General features: G+C 42.1%; 3 protein-coding genes across 3 annotated transcripts in view; 2 read left to right on the top strand and 1 right to left on the bottom strand.

Moving 5' to 3' along the window:
* Positions 1–1,433: 1,433 nt before the first annotated feature.
* Positions 1,434–5,112, top strand: LOC127374421 (type-2 angiotensin II receptor). Its single transcript, XM_051419665.1, has 2 exons — positions 1,434–1,628; positions 2,226–5,112. Exon 2 carries the CDS (start codon positions 2,292–2,294, stop codon positions 3,540–3,542), a length of 1,251 nt encoding a protein of 416 aa, XP_051275625.1. The 5' UTR covers positions 1,434–1,628; positions 2,226–2,291; the 3' UTR covers positions 3,543–5,112.
* Positions 5,113–8,665: 3,553 nt separating this feature from the next.
* Positions 8,666–11,775, top strand: sh2d1ab (SH2 domain containing 1A duplicate b). The gene is made up of 3 exons (XM_051419666.1): positions 8,666–9,128; positions 9,452–9,515; positions 11,138–11,775. Exons 1-3 carry the CDS (start codon positions 8,992–8,994, stop codon positions 11,405–11,407), a joined length of 471 nt encoding a protein of 156 aa, XP_051275626.1. The 5' UTR covers positions 8,666–8,991; the 3' UTR covers positions 11,408–11,775.
* A 1,138-nt stretch (positions 11,776–12,913) lies between these two features.
* The window catches only part of tenm1 (teneurin transmembrane protein 1), a 165,170-nt gene continuing 159,602 nt past the window's right edge, over positions 12,914–18,481 (bottom strand). Inside the window, exons 35-38 of the mRNA XM_051419664.1 lie at positions 17,938–18,239; positions 16,489–17,195; positions 15,681–15,823; positions 12,914–14,518 (exon numbers count right to left, since the gene is read on the bottom strand). Of these exons, the coding sequence (XP_051275624.1) occupies positions 13,763–14,518; positions 15,681–15,823; positions 16,489–17,195; positions 17,938–18,239 (1,908 nt within the window). The 3' untranslated portion in view covers positions 12,914–13,762. The remainder of the gene's footprint in view (positions 14,519–15,680; positions 15,824–16,488; positions 17,196–17,937; positions 18,240–18,481) is intronic.

The following is an 18,481-nucleotide window of genomic DNA, read 5'->3' as shown; positions in this document are numbered from 1 at the left end:
GGATTAAAAAGGGCAATATTTCCCTCTGAAATCTGGTGGAGTAGAACTATAACGCAGCAAAAATTGTGCTTAAGTTCAGTACTTTGAGTAAATGTACTTAAATACTTTTCAGCACTGGATTACGTAGAAACTATTCAGAGGCAGAGACATAGTTCTGTTTTTTTCTGTCATGTTCTATTTGTGTTGGCCAGCGTGACACCATAAATTTCTGTTTTTAGTTGCTGCATGTCATGACTAAGGGCCCTTGGCTTCTCTCTTTGTGTGTGTGTGTGTGTGTGTGTGTGTGTGTTTGAACAACTGTGCATACCCAGCGTGCCAGTGAAAGAACACTGCATTATGAAGTTTCCGTTTTGGAAAGCATAACTATCCCATTTTAACAGTTTTGCGACATACAGAGCATTCCCAATTTCTCACATCCTACAAGAAGGCAACAACGGAGCTCTTCATTTGCAGCCTTCAAAATCTTTCTGTCTCGCCTTCATCCGTCATCCTCACCGTCAGCTTTCCCACGGCTATTAGAACATGTCACATCTTGATAGATACTCAATGGAGTAGAGGGCACACAGGCATCTGAACACACATGTAAACAGAGACCAGCACACTGCGTCGATGCATGCACGTCAGGCCGTGATTAAGTACATCCAGTTGCACAAGTATTGAAGCACACACACACACACACACACACACACACACAGAGGGAGAGCTGCATGCTCACGCCGTTGATCAAAGGAGTTGTGATGTAATCAGTCTCAGAGCTTTGTACGCATCCCTCATTAACTTTCACCAGAGGCTTTAATGAAAAACCACTGGAGGAAATCTCCGCTTTCTCTCCTTTTTCCCTCCTCTTTTTCTCCATCTTTCCTTCTCATCTGCTCGTTCACTCCCTGCAGTATCTGCTCGTCCTCCTCCTCATTCGTCTTCCAAACTGTGCCTCCCCCTTCTCCCTCTGCCCCAGTGGCTGGCTTGACTTCCGCTGAGACAGAGTAAATATTTCCCATGGCTTATCTGACCGCTGGCAGGACGAATATGACACAAAGTGCGAGGCTCTGCTAATTAACTAACAGTGTTTGTTCCTTGGGTCAAAGGCCCCAGCAGGGACAGTTAGGTCTTTAAGTTTGACACCTCAAACACACTGGTGCCCTATTCATTATGGTCAGGTATGACACATGGTTGTGTGTCTGCAGTCACTGGAGACAGAGCTATTACTCTAACACACATCTTGACTTGATTTTCGTAGTTTTGGCCTTTTCTGGTAGAGACTCTGGGAGCGAGGAAAAAAGGAGGGATAGAATGAAAAACAGATAGAGCTCTGCAGGCTGGCTTATGGCCAGGTACAGTCCAGCCCCTTGGTAATGATGAAGGTGTGACGTGTAAGCAACTTCCCTGTTGTGCAATCATCATGAGGCTCTTGGGGGCTATAAGACCCCCAACCTCAGCTGGTTTCTCAGAGCCTCCAGTCTGTTTTCTCCTCACACACACACATTCAGACGCATGATATGGTCCAGGGCACTCAGCTGTGCAGATTTCTCTTAGAGGGGTCGAGGAGCAATTGTCAAGACATGGATTTTAGCCAAAAGAAGCATTGAAAGCCCCTCCACTGCTTGGACTGGACGCTCAACCATTTTGAGGTAAAATTTAAATTTTTTAAATATGTAGAAATCATGTATTAAGTTTGCTTTGATTTAGTCATATTTGTTTGATTTGATAGAACATCTTCTAGTTTTCTTCACTAATTCAACTACCTCAGTGTAATTATTTATTATAATAATATAACAAGTTATTTGAAGATGTAATTTCCCATATGTTACTTATTGCCTTTCTATTTGTTATTTCTGCTATTAATAATCCATTCCTCTGGTGCACGGGATCGTAATAGGATCTGTTTCAGTTACTTTTAACGCTTCTGTAAAACTATTAAATCTAAAATTAAGCTGGCGCTTTTTTTAAAATCTAAATCATGAATGTTTCAAAAAACTTGTTTCAGTCATTAATGCAAAATAATTGTTCCTGAGGAATCCATTAAGCAGCCAGATTATTACAACCCCTTCATATGTATTTCATTCCTGCCCAACTTTAAGAATGGTGTAATGTATTTTTGCTGTTAGTTATCAAGTGGGACAGCTAATAAAAAGTGGAGCCAACTAAAGGTTGCTGTGTAGGAAAACCTTTTTTTGTCCATAAAAGGCAGTTGACTTGTAAATGCATCTCTGTTGTGTTATTTCCAGCTGACCTTGGAAAACTGAAAGGAGGGAAGTCAAATTGGGTGACGCAAGACTACATCCAGTTCCATAATGGCAATCCCAAATGACCTATCCCTTTTCAACTCCACCTCCTCCCCTTATTCAACAACAGAGATCCATCTGAACACCTCTCTAGCCCCATCTGGTCTCCTCTGCACAGATTGGCCTCCTATACCCATGACCACAGTCATCCCTACCATCTACAGCGTTATCTGTGTGCTGGGAACCGTAGCCAACGCCCTGGCAGTGTGTGTTTTGGCTCATGCCAGTGCCTCAAGGAGAACTGTCGCAAACACTTTCATGCTGAACCTGTGTGTGTCTGACCTCCTGTTCCTGCTGTCTCTCCCGCTGTGGGCCATCTACTACTCCCAGGGATACAACTGGCCCTTTGGCTGGGTTGCCTGCAAAGCCTGTGGAGCGCTCCACAACCTCAACCTCTACGCATCGATTTTCTTTATCACAAGCATGAGCGTGGACCGCTACTTGGCCATTGTGCATCCGCTCCGCTCCCAGAGTGCTCGAGACCCCAAACGTGCACGGCTCACATGCATCCTAGTGTGGCTCCTTGCATGTGCTTGCTCAGCCCCTGCCTTGTATCTGAGGGAAATTTACTACCTCGAGGGGCTTGGTGTGGAGGCCTGTGTGATTAGATATCCTAATCATACCTGGTATATGACCCTGGCCTGGATGAAGATTGTTCTGGCCTTTCTGCTGCCGCTGCTCGTCATCACTTGTTGCTACTATGCTATCGGTAGACATCTGATGGCTGATACGGGGCTGGTAAGAATGCAGAACCCCCCCAACATGTTCTCTGTTAAATCCCAGGAGAGCTGCGGTAGAGCAGAGAGACCCCCGACCCCCTGTGTGAGCCCCAGCTCCAGCGCGGGCAGAACCCTTGAGGGCAGGGGGCTAGAGCGTGTGTTGTGGACAGTAGCTGCTGTGGTCCTGGCCTTCTTCCTATGCTGGTTCCCTTTTCACTGTGTGACCTTCTTGGACGTACTGAAGAGCGAGGGTTGGTTGGACAGCTGCTGGGTAAACTGGACTATCCACAACCTCACCCCTCTCACCCTCTCCTTGGGCTTCTCCAACTCGGCCATCAACCCCTTGCTCTACTGCTTCATTGGAAACCATTTCCGGGGCCGTCTCGGGGGTCTCTGCAAGGGTCTGTGTGCTTGTTTGAAGGCCCGTGGGGAAGATCACAGCCAGAAGAGGGGCTCTTTCAGCACAAGGCTGAGCTCCTTCTCTCGAAAACTCAGTGACCTGAAAGACCTGGCGATTGTGGAGCCCTCTGGTCCTGCCTAGCCAGCCTACAGAAGGGAGACTTTCTTTGCCCTCCACTGGCTTCACACCCCAAGGAGCGATACCAACATCAAATGACTGCTGAAAAGCATGGATGTGTGAGATGGAGCTGTTACTATAACTGACAGCAGAGCTTAATGCTGCCCTACAAAGACAGAAAAAAAGTAACTAAAGACAAGATAAATCTGAGAAAAAACGGTTTAAAGTTCTGAGACTGGTTGCCAAACTGTGCAACGAACAGATAAATTATAAATGTAATGCCTTTATTGCTACAGCAGGCAGCTGTTTTTATTGAAAAAGCTCAAAGCCCACTGTACACTATACCCGCTCAGCACAAAACAGCAGACAGATGACTAGCCAGTGAACATAGTGGAGCATTTAGCAGCTAAAGAGACAGATATTTCCCTCGGGACTTTGTGTAGACCAAAAACAAAGTTGAAAGAGGATGAATATTGGACTTACTGTACATTAACAAATGTACACAAACACTTAAAATGAATGAGATTGTTGCTTTATATAGATGCAACTATTTTCTATCAAATTCCTCATCTCAACGTAAGAGGATGAGACCAAACAGTTGATCAACAATCAGTTATTGTAGGATTATGGATGCAGAAGAAAAACTTAAATCTGTAGGAAGTCAAGGCAGAGATGGAAGTTAGATACTCTGCTAGGTTAGTAATATTTGGCAGGACTCAACAGCTCCTGTTGTTTGTTTTTGTTTGTTTCTTTATCGTGGTTGGCTCTAGCTACTGCCTCATTTGGGATGATACATTTAATTACAAAGATGTTGGATGGTCAATTTCTCAAGAAACAGGTATTAAAGAGACAGCTTTAATTTTAAGGTGAGCTTTTTAGTTCTGCTTTATAGTTTTGCAAACTATGATGTTTCCTTAGAAATTCTACATTTCTATGGCATAATAATTTTTAATATGGTAAAACAAATAACGAAATTTAGATTCACAAGGACCAGTGTGTAATATTTAATGGCATCTAGCAGTGAAGTTGCACTAGAGCTCAGCCTTCCAAGTGTGTAGGAGAAACTGCAGAGGTTGGAAACTCACAAAGAATGCGTAAGGCCCTGTCTAGAGCCATTGTTAGGTTTGTCCTTTCTGGGCTACTGTGCTTCTACTCTGTAGAAGAGGACAGATGTAGATAAAACATATGTTGTAGATGAAAATTGCTCATTCTAAGGTAATGAAAGTACAATTCTTATACACCAATGAAAACATACATATGAGTATAATATTCCAATAGATTCTCCTAAATGTTACACACTGGACCTTTATCTCTACCTTGTCTGAATGTGTAGCTACTGCATTTTGGCTTTGTAGGGCAGAACAGGCCAAAACATAAATAAGATAGAGATGTATAACTATTATAATTATTAACCAGTCATAACAATGCTACTTTTACTGTTATCTTTGGGACAAGATATTATATGTGTAATAATGTAACATGTAACATTAGCATTTTATTATTCTGTATGGACAGTTTAATGAAAAAAGGAAAATGAAAATTCCTGCATTTCTTTGACTTAATAAGAAATAAAGTGAACAATATTTCCCTGAAAGTGCCACTTCTTTGATTAATATGATTAACCAAAATAACTCCTACTGTTCTTTTACAAAAAAAAGGCATTCTGTTGGGTTTTAGTCCAATTCTACACATACACCAATTTTGTGAAACTGATGTACAATTTTTACTTTCCTTTTCCAAATCTTACCATCCAACAGCTGTGACTGAGAGCTTCCCCCCACCTGGGAACGAGAGTGCTGGGATTACTGTCGGCCTGGCAGATGGACATTCAGTCTCATTTTCCTCCCCTCCCAGAATGCCTCTCATGGATTCCGTACATATCAAGCCCAGATATCATAATCTCATACTAATGTCCTTATGATGCATTCCAGTCCAGCCAGTTGTGTTGGTTGAGGGATCTGCCGTCTAATCAATGATGTATCTCTGTCTGCTATTTGTGTGCAGTATAGATCCACTGCATTCTGCATTGACCCTGGCCTGCCTGTCTGTGGGCTAAGAGCCAGTGGAGTATGGTGTCATTTTTTTGGTTTTGTTTTTGCACTAGTGTTGTGGGATTATTAAACAAAAAAGTTAAGTTAATAATGTTAGTAAATGTTTCTTCTATTTCAGTCTGAATATTTTTACAGATTATAGCACCCATAAAGAAGAAAAATACTTCCCGAAATGGCTTCCAGTCCTTTATTTTAGGCCATCCTACACTAGGGGCCGCTAAAGCTTCACTGGGGGTCGTGAGGCCGTCTTGATTTTAAGGGGTTTAAGACAGCGGTTTACAAAAATATACAGTTGTTCCATAGGTCATAATTTTGTTAATTTCTGTGAAGTAAAGAAACAAAGCTGTTATGTTTAAAGTTTTGATTATAATTTATAAGACATAAAAAAATTAGCACGATGAAGACAAACTATGCAGAAAGGTATGCAGTTAAAACAACCAGGGAGCAAATAGAACATTACCCAAGCACTGGGGAGAGGAAAACACTGAATTTGTAAAATAAAAAATAAATAAAAAAACACCTACTAAGTTTTTATGATTGTTTTTACATAATACACACAGAGGATTGTATAAAACATTACTAAAAATATCAAGACAACTCATCTCTGATGAAATATTCACAGGAATTACACAAAATGCATCCAAATAGCTTGTTTTACACAAACCTCCTGCGGTTGTTGCATTCACTATTCTTTTGTACAGTTTATCAGTTGGTCTGTACTGTTATTGCTATGCATTGAATATAATATGAAATATCCATAAAATATGTCACTTAGTGAGGGGTCATCAGTTTAGTCAAAGATAGAAAAGGGGTCCCTTAAGGAAAAAGGTTGGGAACCACTTCTTTAGGCTGCTTGCAGATTATCCCTCACTAATCCTTCAAAGTTTGCCACTGGATGGCGCTAAAGTTCTGTAGAAGCAGTGAATAAGATGCCACTGGCTGCTTACCCAGACAGAGCCCCAAAGTCCCACCGCTCATGATCTTTCTGAGCCGAGGGAAAGATGGCTCTGACATAGACTGATGACTCATGTATAGGCTACAGCTCTGAATGTATAAAAACAAAAAATCCTCAACAAATTCTGCATTGAAGAGAGCTACCAGTTCAAGGAAGCTACTGAATGGTACAATCATACGGTTTGCCTTTCTGAAGGGTCTTATGCAGGGGCACCTGGCAGTCTGAAGGACTTCATGTAATCGTGACCACGGTGTGAATGAAGAGCATGGAAACCAAGAATAAATACATCTCACATGGCTGATGAGCTTCAAATAACAGATGCTGTGCTATCAGCGTGGTAAAATGTGAATGGCACGTCACTGCAGCAAACATTCATTATTTTAATCACCAGATTCTTAATTTGACACAACATAACTTTCCGAGTGACAGGACAGATTGCAGGATGAGTTTGTTGCAGCTCCACAGTATGTTCATGCCCACAGCTTCATTAGCTGATTCCTCACTGTTCTACAGAGCAGGCTTGAGTGTCCTTGACACATGTTTAAGAGAAGCGACATGTGACTGAGAACATGTGTTATATAGTGTGGGCATGTGATAATAAAATGTGGGCTGAGAATTATAAGGAGCCTTTAAACAGCAGGTGACAGACGTTTTTGCCTGCCTGACACAAAATGTCTCCCTCTGACATATCATTTTAATTCAACAGAGTCCTCAATGTAAATGAGTCTTTGTTGATATTTTACAGCCAGTGGTACTCAAGTGCTATAAATATTAAGTATAATTTTGAGTTACTTTATACTCTACCTCATCTCAGAGGGAGATACTGTACTGCCAGTGACCAGTTACTTTTCAGATTAAGATTCAACATAAAAAAAATATTATAAACTAAGTAGTATAGTTTATGGTTAAAAATGTCATCAGTGGTTCCTAAACCTTTTGTTCATATAGAACAGTGTTTGGTTTGTCTATTCTGGGCTACTGTAAAAACATGGCGGTTCAACGTGGCAGACTCCATAGAGGAGGACCTGCTCCCTCTGTAGATAAAACTGCTCAGGTAAAGAAAAATCAACAATTCTTATTTTCAGGTGATTATACACTAATGAAAACATTCCTATGAATATTATATTCCATTTCTGCCAATAGATCCTCCCAAATGTTAAACACTGGACCTTTAGAGTCATCATTTAATACAGTTTGGAAAAAGGCAGGTGATTGGATGTGTGCAACCAATCATATAACATAGTCAAACTTACCAAAGCCAGTTGGGAGAAGAGCAAAAACATCTCTACAACTCTTCCATCAGGAAAAGCCTTCAGTGCTAGCAGCATCTATGCTAACACACACTGAGTTAGATTACATTGAGATGTAATCAGTTACTGAATTCAAATAACATGGCATTTTGTACTTAGTAAGGTAATCCATTGGACAACTACATTACATGTAATCTCTTGCTACGCAGCACTGGTCATCACCACACCTAGTGGTAAACCGCATCCATAGCTCATGCAGTAGCTGACAGTTGTTCCTTATACTGTAGAATGCTGATTGGTCTAAACCACTGTGGTTTGAAAACATTCCAAAGCTTAAAGCCCTTCAAGACAGATTCTTGCAAAATCTTGTGCAAAAGCTGCATTACATGGTTATATCCAAGGCCCAAAGAGGTAAGATTACTCATTATTTCACAAAAAATAGCTAATAATAGAAACATTAAAAAAAAAAAGTAATATATTTTAAAGTACAATACTGGCTACATATTTAAGTTATTTTGAATGCTGGACTGTTACTTGTAATGGAGTATTTTACTTGCATTGCTACTACGTACGGTTACTTACTGTAGATAAAAGATCTAAGTGATGCTTCACAGTTGAAACTGTAGTGGAAACAGACAATGTAAGCACACTTCTGTTAATAACAAAACAAAGCAAGGCCTCTAGATAATTGAGCTGGAAACTGTTAGTTACTGCGTAAGCACAATATATGTTTCCTGTATGAAAAGGGTGAAATATGGTTTTTTTATCCCTCTCTTGTGCTTTCTATTCTTCTGGAAATATTCAGTTAGAATCTTTGAAGTTATTTCCTGTTGAAAAATACAATCATTTCCTGAGAGATGAAAAAACCCACACGAGTGTGCACGCATATGTGCACACGTCTGTGTCTTTCAGTGAAACAAGAGGGCTGAGCCTCAAGCCTTAAAGGTTAGAGGTGAGAGAGAGTCTGGGTGAGAACGTGAAAAATCTGAAAGCTAGCTTGCCAAAGCTCGGGCTCCCTAACAAACATTTAAAACAGCAAGAACCAAATATCAAATGAGAGGCTGGACAGCTGCCTTAGCTGTGTTCCCAGTCTAGAACATACACAGTGAAGACCAAAAGGCTCGCCTGCAGTAAAAAGTTGAAGGGGAGAAAAAGAGAGAAAGAAGAAAGCTGGCACTTGGGAGCAGAACAAAAAGCAGATCTGGAAAGGAGCTGTGATGGAAAACCTGCCTGTCTACCACGGACCCATTGGCAAAGAAGAGGGCGAGAGGCGGCTGGCCCAGGACGGGCGGGATGGGTGCTACCTGGTCCGTAACAGTGACTCTGTGGATGGCGTCTACTGCCTGTGTGTGCTGTGAGTATAAATCCAGATTGTGTAATATCTCTCCTTGTGCTTTCTCTGTGAGACCTGAGTAATCAAATCAACACATAACCCTATTTTCTACTATTATAGAGTTATTGATCTCCTCACATTTAAGAAAATAAAAGCACAAAATAAAAGCACAAAGACATAAACAATATAACTGAGTGTTAACTGAAAAATGTGGGGACCTATTATGAAGTGTGAAAAGTGAGTCCCACAGGAGCAATAATGATGACAGTAGAGGCAAATACTTATTCAATTAAACTGAAAGATGAACTCTGGGTGAAGTTGTTTGTGTGTTTATGTGTGTGCAGGAACAACGGATACGTCTACACATACAGACTTCACAGGGATGAAGCAGGATCATGGGCTGCAGATGTGAGCCATTTTATCTTATTTCTTTTACTCTTATTCTGTTTGGACTATTTCCGCAACCCTAAAGATCCACAGAACCAGCGAAACAAGTGCACATCTGCCTCGCTTCAGTTGGTGTTTATCAGTTCTGGAGGTTGTTTTTGTGCCTGCCTAATTCAGCAAGTGAATGTGAATTTTGAGACAAACGTGGGTTTTTCCAGGAGTGACAGCATTGAGAAATGGGTACATTTCTTTTCCTTTAGCAATAACACCCTGTGAGATAGTCAACCCAACCACCCTCCCCCCTACCAAATCTCAAATTTAAGACGCCACAGCATCAGCATATACTCCAGAGATGGGAAACGTAGAATTGTATTTGACAGCATTTCTGATGGGATATGTAATTGAGCACTGAGGGTTGGCAAACACCCAGAGATGTGGATGTATAGAGACATCTGAAGGCTATGTCTCTCTCTGACAACTAAGCTAGATGCTGTTGTAACTACATTTTACCCTCGCTCATTTTTACTGACAGCATCAAGCGAACAGATAGGGGGAGAAGACTTGAATTACACGAAATTCACTACAAGCTCAATAACAGTTTACATTATTCATGTGCAATATCAATCACTTTAATGAAATATTCTGGGGAACAGAGGTAACACTTGTGGCCGGAGACAGAAACATCCAAAGTGCTTCGCTGTGGAAAGTGTTCCGTGCGTTTGATTAAATGATTTCAAAATGTATTCAAAGAACAAGACTTTCGCCGTTTCTCACAGCGTGATTGATTGCACAGAATGGAAACAAATAATTCTTTTAGAAAAGTCCTTACTTGACAAAATGATCATTTGAAAGGTTTAATGCTTTATAGTTTAGATATTAAATGTTAAACCAACAGCTATGGGCAAAGTGGAAAATTGATTAAAAATCAAAAATAATTCCAAACTCCCTGAACGGTCCTTGATAAAGTTGTATTTGACTGAAACCAAATGCAAAGTGTTAGATAAGTCGCATAACACCTTTGTTGCAACAGAAGACGTATTTTAAACAACATATTTGGTTTTGATTTAAGCCACAAATCATTTCTAAAAACAATCTTTGTGTTATTTCCGTTTTTATTCAGTCACAAGTAAAGCTGAGAAAGATAACGGGACACTTTAAGCATCTTAGATGTCAAACATAAATCCTAAAATAAATGCTTTTTTTGTTGACTAACAAAATATAAAAAAAGCCCAAGGGAGTGAATGCTTCCAGAGGCAACTGCAACCAGAATTTTCCTAATTTAGATTTTAAAGCCCTCGAGCATATTCGCATCCTTCAATAGTAGTTTTTAGATTGAATTTCTTTTGCATCATCTTATTTACTGTTCTGTCCTTTTACTTTCTTAAATTCAAGCCCAGTGTGGATCAGTGAACCAGATATATACAAATATAACTGACATTATTCTCAGCCCATCCCTTTGCTCAATGAACTTGTGTTTCTGCCTTGTAGCGTATCTGGTGTCTTTTATAAGGTGAATCTACGAGAGCTCATTTCAGGCTTGTGCTGTCCTGTCCTCTTCATATCCCCTTGGGGTTTTTATGTGGAGATGGAGAAGCTGAATTTCTCTCTGCTTTTTTCCCCCCTCTTTCTTCCTTGTGTTTCAGACCACTCCTGGTGTGCAGAAACGATATTTCCGGCAAATCAAGAACTTGATAGCAGCCTTCCAGAAGCCTGGACAAGGAATTGCCATGCCTCTGCTCTACCCTGTCACCGCTCAGAGACGGGCACAAACACACACAGAGGCACAGACACCCAGTAATAGCCTGTCACCGACACACAGCAGCCCAAACACTTACCTCCAGCAGCGGCCACCACATGCTGCTCAGGGACAGAAAAACAGGAACAAGAAGGAGGTGCGGCAAGCTTTCGGTTAGGTGCAAACTCGAAGCTCAACATTGACCTAATTATGAACAAAAAGACTTGCATGATGTCTACTGTTGCGTGCTGTGTTTGAAGTAAATGTAATTTCTTTCCTATAACTAGCTCCTTATTGTTAAATTCCAGTAATTTAGGTTCTCAGTGACTCAGATCTCAGTATCCTTCTAGTGTCTTTTTTTTCTGCACATGCGGCACAGAAAGTGCCTCATATCTTTCAGGGATGTGATGTAAAATATTGAACTGCTGGAACATTAATATCCATTACTGCATACATAAGTTGACAACAAATATTGTGCTCTGTTTCTCTTAATACAATTCAGTTATGTGAATGGCAAATAAAATAAATGACATTGGTTGAAATAAACTCTTTTAAATGAGGTCACGCATACACAGCCACACACCCGAGCCTCCGTCTGACATATAATGTGGAACAAAAATTCAATTTGACATATTGAAGTACTGATTTCCATGGAGAGAATGCTGACTGCTAGAGAGGGGGGAAAAGTCTGTCATTCATCTGATTGACATTATTGGCTCCTCTTGAAAAAAATGAGAGAGAGAGAGAGAAGGAGAAAGAGAGAGAGAAGGAGAACGAGAGAGCATCCATTCAACCCAGACAATTCTTCAGTGCAGCGGTCTCCTAGCAACCGGACCCTCCATCTTTTCACCACTGAGATGAGGTTGGACAGTATCTCAAGGAGCATATGGTTTAGAAGGGAAGGTGCATCGCAGCTGATCAGCAGAGTGCTAGTCGGGAACGTATATCACCTGCTTGCAGTCAGAACATATGCATTGTGTGGCTCTGTCATCCGCAGCCCAGGAGAGAAACACAAACAATTAATGGTGGGCAGATGGTGGAATGACGGTGGGAGGGAGGCGAGTGGGGGATAGGCAGACGGACGGGGAGGTGGATTAGTGGTAGCTAGATTAAAAAAAAAAAAAAAGAAAGAAAAACAAACAAACTTCTTTACTTTCTTTTTAAACTTTTTTTGGGGGAGAGAGTCTTGGAAGTGGTTCACATGTAGTCTGATTGGCATTTCCTAATGAGAGGAGACAAGCTGTAGAGAACAGCACAGCCAACTCCAGGTCCTGCCCCTTCTGCACTCACCACCCACTCACTGAGCCTCAGCTGTCACATTTCTTTTTCCCTTCCTCTGTGCTTTTTTTCTCTCTCTCTCTCTCTCTCTTCTTCTCCTCTTCCTCCTCCTCCTCCTTCTTCTTCTTCTTCTTCTCTTCTGACAGACGCAGGTTTCTCATGCATATCTCAGTTTGAGCCATAATGATGGGTGATAATGACAGCACAGATTTGAAAGTTACAAACTCGGAGAAACAAGAACAAAGAGTGCACAACAAATGTGTGGAGGGAAGGCGCAGAGACAGAGAGGACGCGCGAGAGAGAGAGAGAGAGAGAGAGAGAGAGAGAGAGAGAGAGAGAGAGAGAGAGCAGACGCAGAGAGAAATAATAAGCAACAATCCCTACAAAATCCCATGGAACAATCTGGTAATTCACACATAATAACTTTAATCAGCATTGTAACCCAATAAAGTCAGATTTTTCAGCGAGAATATTTACTATAGCCATGTATAATTCTTTGCAAAAATGTAACTGTTTTTCTATTGATTAACAATACTGACACTTACTTATGAACAACAGAATTTCCAGTTGAGCACTTTTTTCAGTGTGAAAGCACTGGCTATGTACATTCTTGATTTTAGTATACACACTCATACAAACTACTGTTGGAGCACACCAGAGGCTGGAAACCAGGAGAGGCTTCCTTCTCTAAAGGGGAGTGTCAGAGTCGACAAGGCCTCTCTTACACAATATGTAAACGATAGTATATCCGAGGTAAACCATGTAGGAACTCAAATGGCAACCGGAGAGCTCTTGATTTGAGTCATGAAGAGGATTATTCACTGGCAATCCTAAAGTCTTCATCTCTACACTTCAATGAATTTGAACAGAGTCCAAAATGATGAACAGTGTTGAAACAGCAAATGACAGACAGTCAGTCCATCGGTCAGTCAGTGAGTCAGTCAGTCAGTTGGTCGGTCGGTGGGTCGGTCAGTCCCAGGCCAGTCAGGATACAAAAAGCAAAGCCACAGCCAAACCACACTGCTTGTGCCACTGTTAGAAATTGGAGAAACTGGACGATAATAATAAAATACCATCATTTTGTCACAATTAAAGGCATTTGGAAATATTTTTTTCCCCCAATCTCTCTTCTTGTTCTTCTTCTTCTGTCGTCGTCTTCTTTTTTTTTGATACAGTATAGAAACAGTAGAACAAATCAGAGTAGAGTAGAAACAGGCAGTCTTTGGTGGGGTGGGGGGCTGCTCACATGTCTCTGTTACCTGCCCCCCACCTCGCTCAGTGTCATAAAGTGGATGTTGGAGGGGCAGTCGGACAGCTCCGGCTGCTGCTCTATAGGCAGGGAGTAGTAGCCGTCGTAACCCTGAACAAGTCCTCCTGACAGAAGCTGCTGCTTCTCTGCCTCGCTCCATGCCCTGCTCCCTGCGTCCCCTAAATCCACCCTCTTCCTCTCCTTCTCCCACGCCCCCTCCACTGCTCTCTTCCTCGCCTCCTCTCTCACCCGCGCCCTTTCCTCCTCCTCGTTCCCTCCGTAGCGCACACACAAGCACAGTGCCCCCTGCTGAAGAGTGATATCAGCGAATCGTCGAGTCCTGCCGTTCACCATGGCGCTCATCTGAGACACACTCACGTTCACCCCGCTCTCTAGGATGCGCCCCCCAACTCCCAAGCCCAGAGCGAGGTCTTCTTCGATTGGCCGGGACTGGAGGAAATGATGGGTGTCACAGCCATGCACGGTGAAGCTCAGCCCGCTCAGGTGGATGGCACCGTTTAAAATGGCTGCCACGCGGCGGCTGTCCTCACTAGCCACACCAATGACTTCGGCGCTGACCCGGCCATGGGAGACTGCAAACCGGATGCTGGGGCCGAGAAGAGAGGGTCGAGAGCCGAAGGGAGGAGGGCGTGACGGTCTGTGGCAAGTTGAGCCTACAGGCTCTGACACTAGAGGTAACCTTTCCAGAGAGATGAAACTCCTCAGCTGTCTCCGGAGCTCACACTGGATTCCCAGAACCACCTGGGACAAAGAGTACAACTGGTTGGCAAAAAATTACATTTGAATGCACAACAAAAAATATATAACATTTTATATAGAGATATAACATGTAATGTAAAGTCAGAGGCTCAACTGTGAGAGTCAACAACACAGATGTATCTAATAACATTAATGATGGCTCTGTTCCATTTGTATGTTCCAATAGCTTACTGGACACGTACACAACAAGCCTTTTCCACAGAAGACATTTTGACATGTCACAGTAGGAAAACGCAAAGAAGTAAATAAGGACATTAATGATGGCCAAATTTAATTTAGCTACTTCCGTTTCAGGGTCCTGGTATTGCCCATGCTGGCTCACTGTCATTCTGTCACAGCTTACTAGGAAACTTAGAGACGTTGTTAATGGTTCAGATATGACTCATCAAAACGTCTGTGGTAAATAACGTCTATTACAGCTGGGAATATTCTTTTTTAAATTATAACATTGGGCTACATCAAATGTTGCAAAAGTATATCCAAATAAATAAACTCAAGCAAATTAATTAAAAACTAACAAAATCTAATTATTGAGGTTATTGTTTTGCAACTAACAACATTAATTCGTCATAACTGATTAATCTGACAATTTTCTATTTGTTTAATTGACTCAGTCCAATCTTAGATGTTCAATTTACGATGATATGAAATGCGTAAAAGCAGCAAATACTCACATTTAGGAAGCTGGAACCAGGTAATTTTTTACAGAAGTGACTTTGATGACAATGTATTAATTATCAAAAGTGTTAATTTTCTTTCTACTGATCAACAAAGTTTTACTGGAGTTAATTTTTATTTCATTACAAACATTCTCATTTTAATTGTCCTTTTTCAAAACTCCTTTTTTCCATCAACACTTTAATTTCATGTCAAATTTAATTTAAAATGTCATATTTTATTGTCGTCCTTTTAAGGAAGCTCAACAACTGAAACCAAATTTAACCAGCTGGCTAAAACGGCTGTTGGTTATTACACCCGATAAGCTCTGTGAACTGTGGCTTTAAATGATAGGTGTTAGCCAGTAGCTACATTTCCAGTATTTATACACCACAAAGTTTAAAATGAGTCATCATAGTATATGTATCTAAAGAAAGATAATCAAAAGGCATAAAAAATACAACAAAAAACCTGATTGAAAGCTCACCTTGCTTGAGTCCCAGTTCTGTGTCTTGGTCTGAGTCTTCATCAGTTCGTATGTTTGTTCCATTCTGCCCACATCAGGCTTTGGAAAACCTGGGACAACATTATGAAGCTGGAAGCCAAATAGCTGCAGCCAGCTACCAATGTCTGGACACACACATACACACAGAAAGAAACATTGCACAGACGGAGAAAGTTAGAAAATAATGTGTATACTGTGAAGCAAACAAAATGTCATAAGGCCAGAGAAAAAAACACCTTGTACAGGAAATCACACAATATATGAGTGTAATACAGTATGTGTCAGAGATGGTTCGCTGGTGTTTCCCTGACAAACAGATTCATTCTGTAATAAACAATCCTGCTGCAGGAAAACGTGACAGGCCAAATGAATGTTCCATTAACCAGAAGGACATGCGCCCCCACCGACATCCTGTATTCATTCTCCTACTCTCCTATTCCATCTCTTTCCCTTGCTTGAGTTTCTATTTTGTCTCTCGGGGAAACAGTGTGTTCTTGACAGACAGAGGGAACAAAACATAACAGCCTGTGTTAAAAACAAGCTGATCAGAGGCATGGCTGTCCCATTGTTGCCGGTACATTCTGTCTGTCACATCTTCTCTCTCTGCCACGCAGCTCACCTGTGGTTAGCTGTGAGCCCTGTTCACTCACTCTTTATGGCAGATGTTTCCCGTGTTGTCGGAGTGTGCTGCCGTGTGAAATATCTGTCTGTATCTGCATGAGAGCTGTAATGTGGTAGCTCACGTGAGTCAGTCGGTCACTGAGTGTGTGTATGCGTGTGTGTAGCTCACCTGTGGTAAACTGTGTCACCTCCTCCACTCTCCCAACTGGGCAGTTATTCTTGAAGGCGTACAAGTTAAACGGCTTCGGCTCTTTACTCAGCTCCCCCCACAGTTCGTGATTAGGCGAAGTCCACCGACCGGCTAGTGTGTCATAATCCCGCCTGCCCAAATGGACCAGTCGTGTCAGAGGATCGTACAAGCCTCCGTGGAAGCCGATGACAAGCTGGAAGTCAGGGTTGGTGTCCTGGTAGACCTCTCCATAAGGGGTGTAGAGGATCTCTTTGACCAGCCGCCCCTTGCTAGAGAACACTGCCCTTGGACTCCCCACGCTGTCGCAGGCTACATAATACTCCTCCCCACTGCTCAGCTCCATGGCGATGAGATGGCCCTGCAGGTCGTAGTACAGCGACGTGATCAGGTTGCTGCTGTGGTTGTACAAGTGGCTGACCCTGGTGGGGTGTGACAGATCAGCATAAAAGAACTGCAGCTGCTCGCCCTGGCTGCTCTTGGTGGCCACACGCCGGCCCAGCCCATCGTAGCGATACCACATGGTTCGCTCAGTCACTCGGTTGAAGACGCGATTCAGCAGGCCGTTGGAGTTGTAGTCGAACAGGTCATTCGCTCGCTGGCGGAGGAAGCCATCGTCGTCCACGCTGTACTGTAACTCACCGAGGTGTGTGATGCGATCTCTCTGGTCGTAGCGCAGTGGCGTCAGCCTGGAATCAATCCAAACAGATATACTGTAATACTGCTGTAAACTATGTCTAACATTTATACATGAACAAGACTGAAAGTCTACGATCATGCTAGCAGCTGTGTGAGGGTGTACAGCAGTATTCTGAGCCAACAACTACTGCTGATGTTGGCATCAAGCTCAAATAGCACAATACCACGATATCACTTTTTTTAATTTATCACTTTCTGAGCAAATGAAATTTTACTTTACTTTATGTTGTTGTAAAAGTTGCTTAAAATATCTTCAAACCACTGACACTGCTTGATGTTCAACATCTTAGTTTAGCATTCCAGCTTGCTAACATTTGCTAACGAGCACTAAACACAGAGTACGGCTAAGGGTGAGAGGAATGCCAGTTCTTCTGGCAATTGGTCAACTGGACCTGATGATGGCGGTACAAGAAAAGTTAAGGCATCACTAAAGTGATAGAAATTCATTCTGAGACATTAATGCACGGCAATCCATCAAACATCAACCTCATGATGGAAAGAAAGAAGAGAAGTCAAGGGATCACTAAAGTCAATAGAATTCATCGTCTAAGGGCCGTGAATGTCTGTACAATATTTCATGGTAATCCATTCAGACAAAAGTTGACACACTGTCATTGCCATCTCAGGCTGCTAGCAAGTCAGAAAATTGGATAGCAACACATGCATTACACTTGTTTTGACACAGTAATGATATACCATTTGCTGTAAAATGTATTGCTGGTAGGCACTTACCTAGCACTGGTCCCATGGCTGAGCAGGTTAATGTTGCCGTTGAGGTCGTAACTGTAGCGCCACTGAGGCCGCTCATTAACCGAGGCACTTTGCAGCTGGCTGTCTGCGTCGTATTCGTAAGTGTAGCGAGTCACGTTGTTGTCCACGCCCACCCTGATGTCACAGGTGGTTGTGCGTCCTGCAGAGTCATACTGGATGGTCATCCAGTAGGCGATGGATTTAAGGATCTCATACTGGACCTCTACCACCTGGCCGTAGGAATTAAACACCTTGGTGTGTTTCATCAGGTGGGTGGTGATCACCTAGACAATAGCGAATAAGATGGGTTAGCTATGCACCTGAAAGCAAACATTTAAAATCAAGCTGAAGGGCTTCATGCAGCGTTACATCTGGTTGTTTTAAAGCATATATTTCGTCACCTTACAAAGACTGAAGAAAAACAAAGAAAACAGTTGCCAATTTGCACATCCAGCAGATATGAAGTAACTTAAGTATTAATTTGTCAAGCATTGTCCAGTCATTTTTCATGTTTTTAGGCACTTAA

This window comes from Dicentrarchus labrax, unplaced genomic scaffold, assembly GCF_905237075.1.
Source record: "Dicentrarchus labrax unplaced genomic scaffold, dlabrax2021, whole genome shotgun sequence".
NCBI classification, from domain to species: Eukaryota; Metazoa; Chordata; class Actinopteri; family Moronidae; genus Dicentrarchus; species Dicentrarchus labrax.
This window is presented reverse-complemented; position numbering and strand designations above follow the sequence as displayed.